This window comes from Podarcis erhardii (assembly GCF_964252035.2).
Source record: "Podarcis erhardii genome assembly, chromosome: 13".
In the NCBI taxonomy this organism is placed as follows: Eukaryota; Metazoa; Chordata; class Lepidosauria; order Squamata; family Lacertidae; genus Podarcis; species Podarcis erhardii.
This window is the reverse complement of record NC_138502.1, coordinates 42,933,607-42,951,487: the sequence shown is the minus strand read 5'-3', so window position 1 is coordinate 42,951,487 and position 17,881 is coordinate 42,933,607. Positions and strand designations below refer to the sequence as shown.

At 46.9% G+C, this 17,881-nt stretch overlaps 1 protein-coding gene across 2 annotated transcripts in view; it reads left to right on the top strand.

Annotated features, from left to right (window-relative positions):
- The window catches only part of NBR1 (NBR1 autophagy cargo receptor), a 28,409-nt gene that overhangs the window by 7,566 nt on the left and 2,962 nt on the right, over window positions 1-17,881 (top strand). For both annotated transcript variants that reach the window (XM_081837690.1, XM_081837691.1), the window contains exons 5-20: window positions 510-532; window positions 2,038-2,241; window positions 2,738-2,794; window positions 3,986-4,194; window positions 5,134-5,295; window positions 6,202-6,408; window positions 8,193-8,349; window positions 9,551-9,838; window positions 11,305-11,457; window positions 11,690-11,765; window positions 13,106-13,267; window positions 13,369-13,488; window positions 14,464-14,794; window positions 15,082-15,176; window positions 15,427-15,505; window positions 17,058-17,163. In XM_081837690.1, coding sequence (XP_081693816.1) covers window positions 510-532; window positions 2,038-2,241; window positions 2,738-2,794; window positions 3,986-4,194; window positions 5,134-5,295; window positions 6,202-6,408; window positions 8,193-8,349; window positions 9,551-9,838; window positions 11,305-11,457; window positions 11,690-11,765; window positions 13,106-13,267; window positions 13,369-13,488; window positions 14,464-14,794; window positions 15,082-15,176; window positions 15,427-15,505; window positions 17,058-17,163 — 2,429 coding nt within the window. The remainder of the gene's footprint in view (window positions 1-509; window positions 533-2,037; window positions 2,242-2,737; window positions 2,795-3,985; window positions 4,195-5,133; window positions 5,296-6,201; window positions 6,409-8,192; window positions 8,350-9,550; window positions 9,839-11,304; window positions 11,458-11,689; window positions 11,766-13,105; window positions 13,268-13,368; window positions 13,489-14,463; window positions 14,795-15,081; window positions 15,177-15,426; window positions 15,506-17,057; window positions 17,164-17,881) is intronic.

The following is a 17,881-nucleotide window of genomic DNA, read 5'->3' as shown; positions in this document are numbered from 1 at the left end:
TAAGCTCCTGGAACCCCTGAAGTCTCATGCATCGTTTGGCTGAAATAGGGGTGGCATGCAATAATAAATATTTGGGCCTCACTGACTCAGAGGCTATAAAACCTGAATACTTCCCAGACTGGAGGAAAGCTGAAACATGTTGTACTCACACAATCCAGGACACTGCAATGGTTATTTTCTTTTCAAGTTAGAAACTTTTTTGCATATAAGATTTGAAACTCAGGACATGGGTTGTGGTTTCATTGATAGCAGTCAGCATTAAATAAGTCCCTAAGTTCATGCATTGCAGAATGAATGTAGGAATTTCCCTTTCACATCCTTGAATGGGCCTTGAATTGGGGGGAAACGGGGTTTAACCCAGCGGCCAGAAGGAAACCTAGTGAGTAGCATACAATACATTCACGTAGCATAGGATTAATGTAGATGTTGATTTATAAAATGTGCAAAGGTGACTTTTATTGCAAGTCTGAATACAACAGAACTCACTGTGGCTTTCTCTCTCTTTACAGAGGAATACGAAGAAGCTCTTAAGGTAACGGATGTGATCAGCATTTATGGCTATTTTTGAAACAGTACAGCTACAAAATCCTGGGCATTCTTTGGTGTGGGAAGAATCTGTGGAAATCTCTTCCTTCCACATTTCTCAGGGTTGTCAGGTTTTACTAGTGGTTCTATTAACACCCTGTGCCTTAAGCTCATTGGGAGTGATGTTGTTATTTCTCGGTTGTAGGAGCATTGCTCCCACATAAATTTCATATCTGAAGCAGAATGGAGGCGGGGGCAAAGTTTGAAGGCCTCCTTCACTGGTACTTCTGCTTGTGAGACACTCTTTTTCTAGCCAAAGCTTAGTGTAATGCTAATAGGCCTACCTTGCATGAAATCTGCAGGGGGTGGGACCCAGCGTGACATCTAGTGCACTCATTTTTTTGGCACAAGGATTTCTGTTTGCACCAACAAATTTAGCAAAGGAGGAGGAGGCAGGGACAGCCAAAAGTCCTTGCACTGAAGGTTGCATATAACCCCCCCCCCAATTTTGTAGATCAAATATTTGCTCTGTGTCTGTCATGTTAAGCCTCGCAGGACTGTTCCTGTAATATTAAGCATGCTTGAGAAGATGGTGCTTGAGTCACGATGTTACTTGTACTTCAGTGTAGGTAAAAGCGGCTACACTTAACACACACTGGTGCATTCCAGGGTGCTGTAAAGTTCTTGCGAATCCACACTACACTTTCGTGATCACTTGTCTGTGCACTGATCTCCTCTTTGCTGGAGTGCTGTAACTCCACTCCCAGTTGGCTCTCCAGTTGGCTCAGGACATATCCGCTAAGCTCCTCTTTTTCTCATATAACTCTGATCACATCACCTTTCCCGACATTCTTATGCGGGTTGCCTGTCGTGCTTCAAGGTTCAAGGCCTCTCTCTTACCTATAGCACTTGGATTTGCAGAATACATTGAAGCTAATTTTTTGTGGGTGGGTGTTTTACCCTCCAGGCCACCCTGTGTGAGAGATCCTTTTTACTGTTTCCATTTTACAGGCTGGCAGAATTAAAGCCGAGAAAAGTGAATTGGCCAAGGCGATGTGCATCAAGGCAGAATTGTTGGCTTGTCAATTTGCCCCATAAAGAGACTTGCGGTCTTGTGGGTGCGCTGTCTGAATTTTGCCTTTCTCTTCTAGAAGTTAACCTTAGTTTGATCCTGGCCCCTGCTTTTGATGGATATTTTTCATTTCCTGACACTGTTCCTAGGGTTCATTTCTACATGTTGACTTTACCAGCTACCTTTGGAAAGAAACCAAGGCAGCATTCCTCAGCCTCAGATTCAGAACTTCTTGTTTGCTCTGTTTCTGAGGTTGTGTGCTTGTGCATTTTATTCTAACTCCAAACAGCTGTGTTTCCCCTGAACAATAAGATTGACTGATTCAAGGTTCGCATGTGATTTTCATTTTTGGCTTTGCCTCTTTAAGAAAGCCCTGCACAGGATTCATGGGAGAGTGTGAGTGCATGTAAAAGTATATTTATTGCAAGCTCTTTCTTTAGATTGCAGTGAAACAAGGCAATCGGCTACAGATGAATGTTTATCAAATAAGCGCTCCTCTGGGCATGCCTACACAGCAAGCCCCCGAGAAGGCTGAGAAAACCCAGAGCCCCAGAAATGAGAGGAAGCCCCTTGCCCACTATTCCATGCTTGCTCGGACCTTGGCTCAGGACAGAGATACTGGAAGAGAGAATGAGAGGAGACAGGTAGGAACAAAAGATGTGTGTCCCTTGGGCCCCTGGAGCCATCCTGTTTACCTGATGCGCTAGAAGCATATCAACATGTTATGCGCTTCCAACAGATAGTTATAACACAGCTCCACATTGCACCCTCGCCAGCAGTGGCAAGCAGATATTCTGCTTTCTGTAAACTCAAAGCTGTGGTGTTGAGAAGTAGTGGGAGATGCTTGCTTGCCTCTGGCTTTTCCGCAGCTAAGGCAACTGAACAAATGTGACAAATGCTCAGGAACTGCTCTCCACAAGTAGAAAGGTGCTGCTTACATTCTGCTTTGCCAGAAGAATGAAACTCCTATTCCTAACAGGGAGTTGGTGTGCATCTTTCTTTTGGAGGAAAAACACTCTGTCCTGCTTCAAAGAATGCATGTCGCTGTTTGCTCAGTCTCAAAATAATTATGAACTGTGTACAAAGAAGTTGTGTGATAAGTTGTGTGGCTGCATTCCCCCCCCCCTTTTGTGTCCCCAGAGTGAGCAGCATCCCAGTGAGGCCCCTCCTGAGTGGTTCACCAGTTATTTGGAAAGGGTGAGTTCCTATCCGCTCTTAGATTTCTATTTGTCTTTTCAGACCTTGGGGAAGGGGTCATTGGAGGGTTTCTCAAGCAGACCATGAGAACCACAGATTTCCACACGCAAACACACACTTGTGCTTCCTTAACATAATGGAGCTTGGCCCACAAGTTGAAATTTGACACCACACTACATCAAATTGCAGTCTGGATAAATATCCAATGCTTGGCTCATATTGTTAAGAGGGCACTTAGTTGATCTTAAGTGTTGTAATGGGTGGAGGAGTTTTGTGGGGAATGCTGGCAGATCCAACTCCCAAACTTAGTGCATGTGGTAATCAAAAGCATATACCTGTTTACCAGCTCCATCTGGTACGTAGGCTGAGTCCCTATCTGCCTGCGGACTGCCTCGCCAGAGTGGTGCACGCTCTGGTTATCTCCTGCTTGGACTACTGCAATGCACTCTACGTAGGGCTACCTTTGAAGGTGACTCGGAAACTACAACTAATCCAGAATGCGGCAGCTAGACTGGTGACTGGGGGCGGCCGCCGAGACCATATAACACCGGTCTTGAAAGACCTACATTGGCTCCCAGTACGTTTCCGAGCACAATTCAAAGTGTTGGTGCTGACCTTTAAAGCCCTAAACGGCCTTGGTCCAGTATACCTGAAGGAGCATCTCCACCCCCATCATTCTGCCCGGACGCTGAGGTCCAGCGCCGAGGGCCTTCTGGCGGTTCCCTCATTGCGAGAAGCAAAGCTACAGGGAACCAGGCAGAGGGCCTTCTCGGTAGTGGCGCCCGCCCTGTGGAACGCCCTGCCAGCAGATGTCAAAGCGATAAACAACTACCTGACATTCAGAAGACATCTTAAGGCAGCCCTGTTCAGGGAAGTTTTTAACGTGTGATTTTACTGTATTTTTGGTTTCTATGGAAGCCGCCCAGAGTGGGCGGGGTATAAATATATTATTATTATTATTATTATTATTATTATTATTATTATTATTAATAATATGGCGATTGTCCTGGATTCCATAACAATGTATGTGTTTGTGGCCAATACTATTTTGTTGTCATCAGCCTTCGTATGGCTTCCCAGTCCTAGCGTATCTCTCCATGCACCTGTTCTGGGACAGGGGAGTGGAGCAGAAGTACCTTTTAGAGAAAATCTAGGAGACTTTGCTTATGGCGCACCTTTTCCCCTTTCCAGTTCCGGGAGCAAGTGGTTCAAGAGACCGTTGAAATGCTTGAACAGAAGCTGAGTGAGAAGCTCCTCCTTTCTGGCCAGCTCCCCAGCTCCTTGAGCAGCGCCACGCCCCACACCCCTGCAAGCCCCTCTGTGCAAGGAAACCCCTTTGACTGGCTTCTCTCCTGCAGTAACTGTCAGGCCTCTATCGTGGGTATTCGCTACCAGTGCAGGTAGGACTTGGGCAGAAGGGTGAAAATGCTAATTGTACAGCTGTGTTGGTTGTTTGTGTCCAGAATGTCCGAAATTGGCACCCAGAGACTCCAAGGGGCAAGGAAGGAAGGGTGTGTGTGTGTAGTTATGTAAAAAGTCAGAGTTCTAGTCCTTATGACCAAATTATCCAAGATAAATATTGGAAGCATGTTCTATAGATTGGGAGGGGAATCCAGTGACCTTTAAATCCCATTTTTCATTGGCACTTCTGCCCTTTTTAAAAATTTGTTGTCTTCACCTATTTGCCTTTCTTAGTTTTTTATACTTTTTTAAAAAATCTGCATTAAGAAAGGCAAATCAAGCTACATCAGCAAGTTGAGGAATTCTCTTACTGCTGTCTGTCTTTTCCTGATGCTTCTTCATTTTGGCAACCATGAAAGGGAGATGTAGACAACAACGGATCTCAACTGCAGGGCTACTAAAAGTCAAGAGCTTTGCTGTTTACCTCCACCACCATCGTCTGGTAGTAAAATTGGTTATCCTTCAGGGGTCAGTTTCTCTTCAACTTTCTGGGTCCTTTACCCACTCAGTTTCCCAGCCACCAGCCTCCCATCCAAACTTCTATTTCAGTTCCCTTTCAAAAGCTGCAGTGTTTTCAGAATCCTGTCGCTGGCACCTTCACACTAAGCCGTTAGAATGTTTGTGAACATGTCATGGCAGTACAAAAGCTCAGCCAATTGGGGGCGGGAAGGATGGTGGAATAGCTCACAAGCAAGGTAACATTTTATGAGAAGTGAAATCTTTTAGCCTGCATGCTAACAGAATTAAAATTTATTTTGTTTTATTTCAGGCTTTTCTCACATTTGTAATCACATCTTAACACAAATTGATTTAACCAGTTCAGTTAGTAAAAGATGAAAAAGCTGTTGGGTATCTCATAGCCTTTCCTCTCTTGACAGTGTGTGCCCATCCTATAGCATCTGTGAATCATGTGAAATGGGGACATATGCCCACGACCCTAACCATGTACTTTTGAAGCTGAGGAAGCCAGTATTGTGTATCTCAGAGACATATAATCTTGGGCAGTTCGCTCCTCGCTTCGCCACTCTGGAACAAGCCAGGTAAGTAGCCCATGTTCTGCAAACCATGTGCAAACATGTTGTGCAAACCTTGGATCTGCCTACATATTTGGGGTGTGTGCTGGTAGTGGATAAGCACACAAGAAAACCAATAGAGGGATACCCAGAGACCTGCAGAAAAGGATTTGGTTCTGAGTTCAATGTAAATTTTTGTTTCCACCTGGCATCCTGTGTTCTGTGGCTTTTTTGTCTTCAAGCTTCATTTGCCTACCTGTGTACAATATGCAAGGAATGCAACGTGTTGGTTTTTTTTAAGGCTCCCAGAACAACTTAGAAATGTCAGTGACAAAGACAATTCCTGTCTTCAGACTTGCAGTCCAAACTGCCCAGCACAAAAGGAATAGGGAGGCAGGAGGATGCAGAACAATCAGCTGGAATTGAGAGATTTTTAACTGAGAGGGGGAACCAAACGTTGCTTGTCTTCCAGCATTTCCTGATGAAATGGCTGCTAAGTTGAGGGTAGGAGCCTGATGGAGCTGGTATTACAACAGAGTGTTTGGAGAGGCCCAGCAGTTCTTACTCTTCCTCTGTCCAGTAGGCACCCAGGAGCCTACTGTGTAGAGCAGGCATGGTAAACCTGTAGCCCTCCAGAGATTATTGGGCTCCCAACTCTCATTGTCCCTAATCACAGGCCTTGCTGGCTGGGGCTGATGGGAGCTGAAGTCCTACAAACATCTCAAGGGCCACCACAGGTTCCTTACCTTTTGCGTAGAATTTGCAGTCAGATGCCCCACTGGCACCCGGGGGACTTTTGGATGTCACGCTTAGCCCAGCTGAAGGAAATGGCCTTGACAGCCATCGCCTGCCCCCCCCCCAACAGCCTGGGTCTGGCTTTAGGTGTGCAGATCCTGCTGTAAGCAAACCAGTCTCCGCTTTCGACCTGCACAGGCTTCAGAAACAGATGGACAAGCGCTTTCTGAAGGCAGAGAAGCAGCGCTTGCGAGCAGAGAAGAAGCAACGCAAAGCTGAGGTGCGGGAACTCAAGAAGCAGCTGAAGCTGCACCGGAAGATCCATCTGTGGAACTCTGTCCATGCTCTGGAAAATGCTGGCTTGACAGCTGCCAAATCGGAGAGCCTGCAGCCCAACACACTTCTGTAAGCAATCTGAGGACTGGGCCGCATGGGGGAGGCAATTTTATCTGCATGTTTGGAGCACTTCTAGGGGGTGCTGCGCCCTAGCCAAGCTATGGGCTATTGTGAATCTCTGCAACATTTCCAACACTTGTAACTTATTTGACTCCCTGAACCCTGGGGTTATATGCAAAGCCAGAGCCGGCAGAGGTCTGCTAGCACAGTGGTGTTTCTTGTTTCCTCTCCTTCCCCCAACCCCCTGCCCCAGTCTTGTGGAGCTGATCTTCAAGGCACTCATGGGGCTACAGCAGAGAGGAGGGGAAAGTTACTGTATTTTTCGCTCCATAGGTTTTTAGAGGGGGAAAGCAAGAAAAAAATATATTCTGCGCAGAGCATGTAAGCGGCTCTCCCTTTTCTTGCTTTAAAGCAAGCAAAGTGAGAGCCGCTTACATGGCTTCTGTCCCGCTTTGCGCAGCTCTCATTTTGCTTGCCTATCCCTCCTCCCGCTTCACTGTAAAGCGCGGCGAGCAAGAGGAGGAGGAGACACTGGGACAGGTGCTTTGCTTGCTTTACAGTGAGGCGGGAGGAGGGATGGGCAAGCAAAGTGAGAGCTGTGCAAAGCGGGACAGAAGCCATGTAAGCGGCTCTCGCTTTGCTTGCTCCCATCCGTCCCTCCTCCCGCTTCGCTGTGAAGGCAACAGAGCAAGAAGCGCTGTGCAGCTCTTGCTGAAGCCAGCAGAGCAAGAACGATAGCTGTGCAGCGGCTCTTGCTCTGCTGGCTTCACAGCGATGGACGGGAGCCATGGCTCCAGCTGCGGAGGCATCCCTTAACTCGCAACTGCAGCAGTAGCCGAGGTATCCCTCTGCCAACCAGTGCATTCGCTCCATAAGACGCACAGACATTTCCCCTTACTTTTTAGGAGGAAAAGGGTGTGTCTTATGGAGCGAAAAATACAGTACATTCCACTAGCACAAGTTGCTTGCACTTGCGGAGCAGATGCATTGGATAGCGCCCCTGGGATTTATAAGTTGGGCTGCTGAGGATCCTTTGTTCAAGATCCCCAGTCCCTTCTTAGACCTACCTCTCCAGAATAATAATAATATAATAATTTATTGTTTGTAGCCCACCCATCTGGCTGGGTTTCCCCAGCCACTCTGGGCGGCTTCCATAGAAACCCAAAATACACTAAAATATCACAGATTAAAAGCTTCCCTGAACAGGGCTGCCTTAAGATGTCTTCTGAATGTCAGGTAGTTATTTATTGCTTTGACATCTGATGGGAGGGCGTTCCACAGGGCGGGCGCCACTACTGAGAAGGCCCTCTGCCTAGTTCCCTGTAGCTTTGCTTCTCGCAATGAGGGAACCACCAGAAGGTCCTTGGCGCTGGACCTCAGCGTCCGGGCAGAATGATGGGGGTGGAGATGCTCCTTCAGGTATACTGGACCGAGGCCGTTTAGGGCTTTAAAGGTCAGCACCAACACTTTGAATTGTGCTCGGAAACGTACTGGGAGCCAATGTAGGTCTACCGAGAAGGCCCTCTGCCTGGTTCCCTGTAGCTTTGCTTCTCGCAATGAGGGAACCGCCAGAAGGCCCTTGGCGCTGGACCTCAGCGTCCGGGCAGAACGATGGGGGTGGAGACGCTCCTTCAGAACACTCCGCTTGAGAGAGCGGTAGATTGCCGCTGAGAACTTCTGTTAAATGCAGATCCTTTAAACTTTACTGTAGATCTGCCTCCCATAAGCGGAGGGAGTGAACTTTCCTTCTCTCAGAGATAAGCAACTGTACTGACTTTCCCCTCTCTTTGCAGTCCCCTCCAGGGCTGCCCAGTCATTGTCCCAACGCTGAGCGCTGCCTTTGTGGATGAGAACCTTCCTGACGGAACTCGCCTGCACCCAAGGACGACCTTCATCAAACATTGGCGCATGAGGAACACTGGCAACATGGAGTGGAGCTCTGACACTAAGGTGCGTTCCAGTGCTTAAGGTATGTGCTGGAGCTGAGATCTGCCTGCAAGCGATGCCCTAGTCCCCACAGTTTCTTCAGCCCAGATTTGTAGGTGCTGTTTTTGGTTACTCAGCATCAACAGAAAGACACCCTGCAGAAGCACAACATACAGTGGACCCTCCGGATACGAACTTAATTCATTCCGGGGGTCTATACGTACCCCAGAAAGTCGGCAACATGAGGCGCCGCTTCTGCGCATGCACACGGCGCACAGAGTGCTTCTGCACAAGGTGTGCAGAGCGCTTTTGCGCATGCGCGCGCAGCGAAACCGGAAAGTATACCCTTCTGGGTTTGCTGCCTTCGCAACCCGAAAGTTACGTAACTCAAAGGTAGCGTAACCCAAGGGTCCACTGTACTGCTTTCTTATTATTTCACAGGCTTCAGTACAGAGCTCTGTTGCCATCCTTTGCCTATCACTGCCTGTAAATTATTTGGGTGAGGACTTGGTTTAGATTCTCAGCCAGCCAACAACCGACATGGGGCATTGGGCAGACTCCTAAAGGTGCAAAGCCAAAGTGCCTTTGTCCATCCTTTCCCCCCCCCCCCGATGTTGCTGGACTACAACTCCTATCATCCTTGACCATTGGCCATTATGGCTGGGGCTGGAGGGAGTTATAGCCTAACAGCTACAGTTTTCCCATCCCTGTCGTAGTTGTTCATTTTTGCTGCTGAGCAAATCCAAAGCCACAGGATTGATTTAAGAAACACGGTGAAAGCATTGACAAGCAGATTTTTTGTTTTTTTTGTGTGTGTGTGTGGAAGGCGCAGTAGGAGACCATGTGTCTGTCAGATAAAATTGCTCTAACTGCCCCACAGTGCACACATTGCTTCTGAACTCCAAACTTAACCTGCCCTAGGTTGGGACACGCATTATTTTAAAAGATATTTGCCCACCCTCATTTAGCAAGTTAACCCAAAACAATATGGGAACAGCCTTAGTCCCTCTGCCACCTTAGTTTGCTAGCCTTTAGGATTTTTTGTCTCCAAAGCTGTCTAGTTAATTCCTTAGAACAGAATCTGGGGGGAAGCTAAGTTAAAAAAAAAAAAAAGCTTTTTTGTTGCCGAAAGATACTTGCGGTGAATGAGGCTCCCTTCACATGCTTGGTTGGGACGAGGAAGAAGTTAATGGCCTTTTGTTTTGTTCTCTGTCTCCATTTTCAGCTGAAATTCATGTGGGGGAACTTAACTCTGGTGTCCTCAGACAAGAAGGATGTCCTTGTGCCCTCCTTGCTGCCTGGGCAAGAGGGGGTTGTCTCTGTGGAGTTTGTAGCTCCTCCAATGGAAGGAACCTACACGTCTCATTGGCGGTTATCGCACAGAGGGGAGCAGTTTGGGCCCCGGATCTGGTGCAGCATTGTTGTAGACTCCTCCTGCAACACAGACTGTCCAGAAAGTAGCAAACTGGTGTCCAGTTTCTTCCAGAAGGGCAGTTCCCATTGTAAGAAAGAGGTGAGGCCCTTATTTTATATCCCTGAGCCTGTGTCAGTTGTTGTTTCCCCCCAGCTCTGCTTTCTGCTTACTACCTTCCCTTAGATCTTTCTCCTCAGGCCTCTGCTTCTCTGCTTTCTGCATATATATTTCCCCTCTCCTTCCTTCAGCAACAAGGTTTATTCAAGTTCCTCGGCTAAATTAGCTTACTTTCCTCTTAAGACTTTTTGAATTATTGCCAACAAATCACTGCTGAAATACACTGCAATACACTGCATTTGTATTTGCACTAATAATAGTATGTGGTGCAATATAATGTAGGTGCTGCTGTGTATATCATAAACTTTCATGTAACTACCTTCCTTCAGCCACCATGCCTCCAGGCACCCCTGTTCCCCCCCCCACTCTCTCTCTCTCATTTCAAATTAAACTTTTACAAACTTTAAAATATCCAATGACTTCCCTTCTTCTCCTTCCATACTTCATATATTTAAAGAAGAGTGGAAAAATATTTATTGAATACAGTGGTACCTCGGGTTACAGGCGCTTCGGGTTACAAATTCTGCTAACCAGGAAGTGGTTGCTCCAGGTTAAGAACTTTGCCCCATGATAAGAACAGAAATCAGCAGGAGGCCACATTAGCAAAAGCACGCCTCAGGTTAAGAACCGTTTCAGGTTAAGAACGGACCTCTGGAATGAATTAAGTTCTTAACCCGAGGTACCACTGTATATGGAAAATAAGATTAGAAAGTCTGAGTCAAGTCAGTGATGTCATAGCAGTTTAGCCAATGGCAAGTTGGGCCTCCCAAGCAGCAGAGATATGGCTTGTGACATCCATGTAGTAACTGTGTTCATACATATACATGTCTGTGTTGCTTTTTCTTGGTCTCCCTTCTTCATTGAATTAAAAAACATTCTCTTTGAGCAAAGAGTAGATAACAGTGGTGTGCACTGGCCCCACAAGGTTTTGTTCCTGTTGCCTCCTGGTGGGGCTGGGAATGATTTCTATTGCAAACCCTGATGCCTGTCTTTGTAGGCAGCACTGCGGTAGTTAGACAGCTTCCCGTGTTCCTAAGTGGAGCATGAATGTAATTGAACAGATGGGAAAGATGCATCTTTTTCTGTGGGAAAAGAACAAAACTCTGTATCTTGCTTTCTATATGGTATTCATTCCACCAGCAGGATTTTACAAGACCCTGCAAACATTCTGTGCGGTCAGCTATAGAGAATTGAGAGGAAGGTCGTTAGTCCCTGTGATTCCTTTGGTCTCTTGGCACAGCCCATAATTAAGCATTTTCTTCTTTTTTTTCCCTCTACACCCTTTTCCCCAGGAAGCATAAGCAACAAAATGGAACTCTAGTGCCCAAGAAACTGTCATGTATGTTGATGGCACAGTAAAAAGATGGAGTTGCCCTAAGTTAGGATGAGGCTGTTCGCCTTAAGAGTCACCTCCGTGGTCCTTTCACTGTTTCTCTTTCTCCTTGTAGGAAAGACCCTCAAAGTTCAAGGGGCAAACTCTGCAAACTGCTGATGGTGCCATGACGGGAGGTGTGGCTGGTCGGGCTGCTCCACCAAAGCTGAAGAGCATCCTCAGCGCTAGAGAGTTCTACATCCCGTCTGTCGACCTGCTCACAGCTCAGGTAAAATGTCAGGTGCAAGCCAAGCTTAGAGCCAGGGAGGGTTCACAGAAAATCTATGAATTCCGCATTTGTTCTGCCCTTCAACACCAAAGATTCTGCAGAGAGGCAAGGCTGTTTTCTCTTAAACTTAATAAAACTTGGTGTCTAGCTGACTAGGCGTGGCAGAGAGATGGACTGTTGCTCTCCTTTTATCCCCTAACTTGAATGCTTTCGTTTCCTCCCTCCCTTCTAGGATTTGCTCTCCTTTGAACTGCTGGACATTAACATAGTGCAGGAACTGGAGCAGGTTCCACACAACACTCCTGGAGGTAAACATCACTCCAACCCCAGGAGGTCTTTGGGTGGTTGTTGTGATGGCCACATCTTTGCCCCGTCTCCCCTAGAGATGCGGGTCTAGCACTCCATCCAGGGCCAGGAGGAGGAGCTGACATCGTTGGGCACCTGTCGGGACCCGTGCTTCAGTAGGGACCCCTCTGTCAGTCTCCAGAGACTCCTGGTTCTGCTCCTCCTCCTTGCGGTTCTTGCTTGTTACCTGCCCCTTTCAGTGGTAGAGAAGAGGCAGACAAGGCTGGTCCACTCAGAGCTTTTCACCAATAGGTCCCAAGCTTCCACCATCCTGGAACTGGCACTAACTCCTCTGCAGACCAGGGCAGGTTCTTTTGGCAATTCCCTCTTGTATTGCCACAGCTGCGTCTGAGGTCGTCTGTGCTGCTTTGAAGCTGTGCTGAGGACTGTACCCTGATTTTGGCCATCATTTGCTTGCCTTGGACTCCCTGATTGCTTTGCCTGAGCAGATACCATTTAGGGTTTTTATAGTTCTGTCCGAGACTGCCGGCCAGTCGAATCATGGGCGCCCAAAGGCGATGAATTTGTAACCCCTTCTAGCTTCAATCTGAGCTGTGTTGCCATACCGCGCATGTGTGGTGCATTTCTTTTGCCAATAAGTAATTAAAGGACACCCCTAGCACTTTCAGCCTATTTGGAACAGTTTCAGGCAGGTTTTAGTTCCTGCACCTTCACAACACTTGAGGCAGTCCACAAAAATAGTTTTGGGAATCCTGTTCCTTCAGGTGGCATCTTGCTCTTCCAGACATGACTTGGTGCATGTCACTGCTGCCCCATGACAGTAGTTCCTTGCTGGAGAAGGCTGGGCGGGACCAGATAGAGGAAGAGAGCAGGGGGAGAACATGTAAATTTGAAGCCTGAAATGGCGTGTTACATTTCTTCTGGTTACAGGAAGGGACAATAAGCTACGCTTCATGCACTGCCAGACTAGAAGGTCTTACTTAGCCTGTCTTGTGTCTCTGAGATTTCACCAGGCTCAAGTAATTTGAAGCCTATTTCAGCTCTTCCATAAGTCCTAAGAGCATATGTATTTTTCAAAAATGAAAGCTGAGATTCTTAGAATGCTGACATCCGCACCCAGTAATAAATTGTGCCCTTGCTTAGTTGCCTTCATATGTTATTTTGAAATAATGGACCTTCCCAATTATCTGGTGATCTGAACTGCATTGGGCTCCCATTGTTTCAAGTCTCTGTATAATAATTTGGGTTGGTTACTGAGGATGAAGATCAAGCCCCCAGCTTCTAGGGCTGCTTGAGTTCTAAAACTTGCGGCGAGTGCTAATGAGAACATTGCATCCTACAGATGCCCAGGCAGGGAAAGGGAAAGCTGAGAATCCGGCTAACTCCGAGGAAGGAGAGGAAGACATGAGTGGGACCCAGTTTGTTTGTGAAACAGTAATTCGTTCTCTCACCTTGGATGCTGCGCCTGACCACAGTCCCCCACAGAGGAAGGAATCGTTGCAGAGTGAGTGTTTAAATTGTCACCTTGCTGAGCGCATTACATGTACAGAAAAAGCTTAAGCCGACCTCGCATTTTGATCGGCTCCTGTGTTTTTGTTGATTTAGGTTCTCTACAAGCACTACAGGACAAGGACCCTGTTAGGATAGAAAATGTTCCTTCTCCAACACTACAGGAACCAGAGTCCAAGAATCAAGGCATGGAGGTGGCCCAAGAACCTGAGTTTGGTAAGGAGAAGTGGCTAGAGTTTGCTTCTTTGAAAGAGAGACCAGGACTGACAGTATCAGTCTCTCTGCCCCATGGGAGGAAAAAACTTATAATAGATCCCCATGCTCAAGAAGGATAAATTCAAGCTGGAATAAGTTCAAAGCAGAGCATGATAGTGGGGGTGGTGAAACCTTTCTTAGGAGCCAAGATTAAGAGCTCTTCCATTAAACCTGAATCAGGTTTAAGGTGCTGGTTTTAACCTTTAAAGCCCTATACGGCCTAGGACCCTCATACCTATGGGACCGCCTCTCCTGGTATGTCCCATGGAGGACCTTACGGTCTTCAAACAAAAACATATTGGAGGTCCCGGGCCACAGGGAGGTTAGGCTGGCCTCAACCAGAGCCAGGGCTTTTTCGGCTGTGGCTCTGATCTGGTGGAACGCTCTGTCACAAGAGACTAGGGCCCTGCGGGACTTGACATCTTTCCGCAGGGCCTGCAAGACAGAGCTGTTCCACCAAGCCTTTGGCCAGGGCACAACCTGACCCCCTCCTTTAGTAATCCTCACAGAACTCTAGCCCAATGATTGCCATTAATTTCATTTGAACTGATTTTATAATGAATTGATTTTAGAATGCTGTATTATTTTACTGTTGTTAGCCACTCTGAGCCCAGCTTCAGCTGGGGAGGGTGGCATATAAATAAAATATTATTATTATTATTATTATTATTATTATTATTATTATTATTTTATTTCTCCCAGCTTCTGTTTGCAGCTGCGCATTGCTTAGGCTGATCTATGGAAGTGAGCTATAGGCGACAGGACTGTTTTTCAGTCACACAAAAAGGCTTTTGTGGAGAATATCTTAGTTTTATGGTGCCCAATAGGGCAAAACAAATTACATTGAGGAAAAGATTCCTGCATTGCAGGGGGTTGGATCAATAGAAAGGGGCTGCAGTAGTCTTTGTAATCAAATTGTTCCGCTGCTTCTCCTAGAGGAACTCCTGCTGCAAGACGGGGCGGAATCGAGTGATGGAGAGGCCGAGGATGATGCCAAGGATGAAGTCTGTAGCCAAGCATCCTCTACCTCCTCTGAGGATTACATCATCATCCTCCCTGAGTGTTTTGACACCAGCCGCCCTCTAGGCGAGTCTATGTACAGTTCTGCGCTCTCTCAGCCCAGCTTGGAAAAAGTGGCCGAGGCCTCGGCAAGTCCTGCGGGAGAGAACCAACCCTCAGCTCACAGTATCAACGACATGCTAACCACCTCGCAGACACTGGACGAGGTGCCTCTGACCCCTCAGATCCTGGAACCACAGCCTGCAAGGTACCAAGTGGACCCGGAGCCAAAGTGTGCTAAGACTTCTTTATCTGTGTAGTCATAAGCAACCTTCAGAAGGAGATATAAAAGGGGTCGGCTGCTGAGTTTGGGCCTAGTGTGCCAGCCAACCAAAGCACAAAAATCAAAACTCAGGCGAAACTAAGTAGGGTGTGTTACTAGGGAAATGGCTTGAATGTGTAGCGTAGCTCAGGCTTGGTGGGTGTGCTTTTTCTACAGTTTCTGGCTACTACACCTTCCCACATGCCTGCTTTTCTTCCATTTTTTAACAATAGATCTCTGGCCCCACCCCAAAGCAACAGCTCCCAAGAAACAAGTGTTCCCAGTGGAGAGGATGCCTCTTGGTGGGTTCCAGACCAAACCAGAGAAGGTACTGTGCTATGATTTACAGGCTGATAATTGGTTAGCAACTGCTCTTAACTCTTCCAGAGCTGTTAAGCAACTGCTCTTAACTCTTCCAGAGCCTCAAGGTGGGTGGTGGCAAATCAATGAAAGGTGCTGCTTTCATTAAATAGATTCAATGAAGGGTAATGCTGTTCCCGTTAAATTTCTCTGATAGTCGCTATTTGGTTCTTTCCTGCCAGTTCCTGCTCTCAAGCTCCCAAATATTTCTCTTCTAGTGGTCCAAGGAGCAGATGTTCCTGAACCTCCGCCTGCAGGGAATGTAAATAGCACACCAACATGTCCAGAGTTCTCCAGGTAACAGAAGCTGGGTCAGGCTGGGATTTTGTTGTGATCTAGTTGGCAAGTGGTATCTGTCCTATTTGTCCTATTTCTCACTGAAAAATAAGTGTCTGTTTCTGTATGCTTTGAGATCGCCTCCCACTCCTACCCAAAATGCCTACTGACAGCTGTGTAAACTTCATTTATGCTAGGCAAGGTGTGCTCATTGAGTTGCAAACTGCACTGTGCAAGTACGTAGGCTGGCAGTGACATTTTTATGAGAGATGACTGTTGTTCATAAGTGGACTTGTACCAGTAGCAAATAGATTGGTATTATCTGACTATCTTTTTTGGTTTTACCTGCCTTGTTTCTTTCATTGCATCTTATTGCTGTTTTGTTGTATTTGTATTATTGTGGTTAGTCTCCCCGGAACACCATTTTGGTAGAAAGGCAGGATTGAAATTTAACAAAAATTTGGCCCATAGTGGGAATTCAGCAACTTGAACACAATAGTTTTTGTTTTTTTTTAATAAGGGGCAAGCTTCTAGCTAATATGGCTGCTAGGATGGGCATGAAAATGAATGGGAAATGCCTTGTGAAATCTCAGAGAGGACGATTACTTCTTTTCATTTAATACCCAACCCCTTTTCTCTAGAACTTTGAATCTGGCATGCAAAGGGTTCCTGGGCACTTGTTCCATCCAGACATAAAACCATCAGCAAGCTTTCTGTATTGTATTCATTCTGTGGAATCTCCTTGTAAAAGGCTCTAGTATCAGGGTTGGAGATCTGCTGCCATTCTAAGTACAATGGAACCTCGTGTTACGGACGGGATCCGTTCCAGAGGCCCGTCTGTAACACGGAACTGACGCAAGCCGAAGAGCTGTGTCTGTGCATGTGCACAGCATGATTTAGCGCTTCTGCACGAGCGGCAAAACCCAGAAATAACCTGTTCCGGTACTTCTGGGTTGCCGCGGGACGCAACACAAAAACACGTAACCTGAAGTGTACGCAAACATGAGGTATGACTGTAGATTATATTGATCTAGATGAACCACCTGCCCACCTAGCAATTTGAAAGCACGTCAAAATGCAAGTAGATAAATAGTTTACCTTCCTGGCGGGAAGGTAAACAGTGTTTCCATGCGCTGCTCTGGTTTGCCAGAAGCGGCTTAGTCACGCTGGCCACATGACCCGGAAGCTGTGCCGGCTCCCTCAGCCAATAAAGCAAGATGAGCACCGCAACCCCAGAATCGTTTGCGACTGGACCTAATGGTCAGGGGTAGCTTCACCTTTACCTTTAGATGGGCCAGTAGGCTTATTTGGTATAACACATTGTCAGTTGTTGGTCAAGTGACAGGATCGTGGTTTTCTTGGTACAGAATTTTTATTTATTTATTTTGGCTCAGGCACAGAAGACAGAAATCCTCCCTTTTAGCATTCTCTTTTCCTGAAAGGTTTGGCCCAAGCAGTGCATCCCATTTTCCTAACCGTTAAGCCAAACACTAGCATGTGCCCCGTTAAGACACCCCGCTCAGTTCTTTTTCTTTTGTTATTTATGTCCTTTACTTGCAATTTAACTCTGCAGGCACACCCATGGGAACAGCCTTGCTGGTGACCTCGTGAAAGGGGCCTTGTCAGTGGCTGCCTCTGCTTACAAGGCGCTGTTTGCTGGACCACCCACCGTGGAGCAGGTAGGCAGCTCCTTAGGTTCATAATGCTCCCTCTGGAATGGGCAAGAAAGGGATCGGAGCAGAGTTTGCGTATTTTGTCTCTCCATGGTCGCACTGCAAGTACAAATTTGGTGTTACGTGCACGTGAAAACAGGGTTCTAGCTTTTGTGGTTGCAAAATGAACTTGAGAACATGTGGCACCAGGGATTGCTATGTCCAGAAGCAGGATACTGGCCACCAGATAAATATTTCACGTTTAAATGTTACTGGGATGACAAGAAGGAGTATGTCCCCATAGTCAGATTAGACTTCCTCTGATTGAAACCTGGACAGAAAATAGGGAAGTTTGTAGTTGGGCAGGTCGGCAAAGAGGTCAATTGCTGGTGTCTCAAATCAGCACTGGATGGCTCAGAAGGGTTTGATGCTCTGATCTCCAGAACGTTGAAAGCTCAACCTTGTAGTTGTGGATTCCTTGGAAACCATGGGCTATCAGGAAAAGCAAGGAGGAGGGTAGCTTCCTAAAACAAGGATTGGGATCTTGCGCTCCCTTGAATGCTCACATGCGCCTTGCCCATCTGGAGAAGCCATTTTGAAATGGTTTCAGAAGACCTGCAGCATCACACAGATGGCCCTTGGCTCCAGAAAGTTGGTGCTGTATCATTTCATTGGGACAGTCACCTGCCTTGTTCTGTCAGACTGCAGCCATGAGCTGCTTTGTTCTTTGGACTGGTTGCCACTA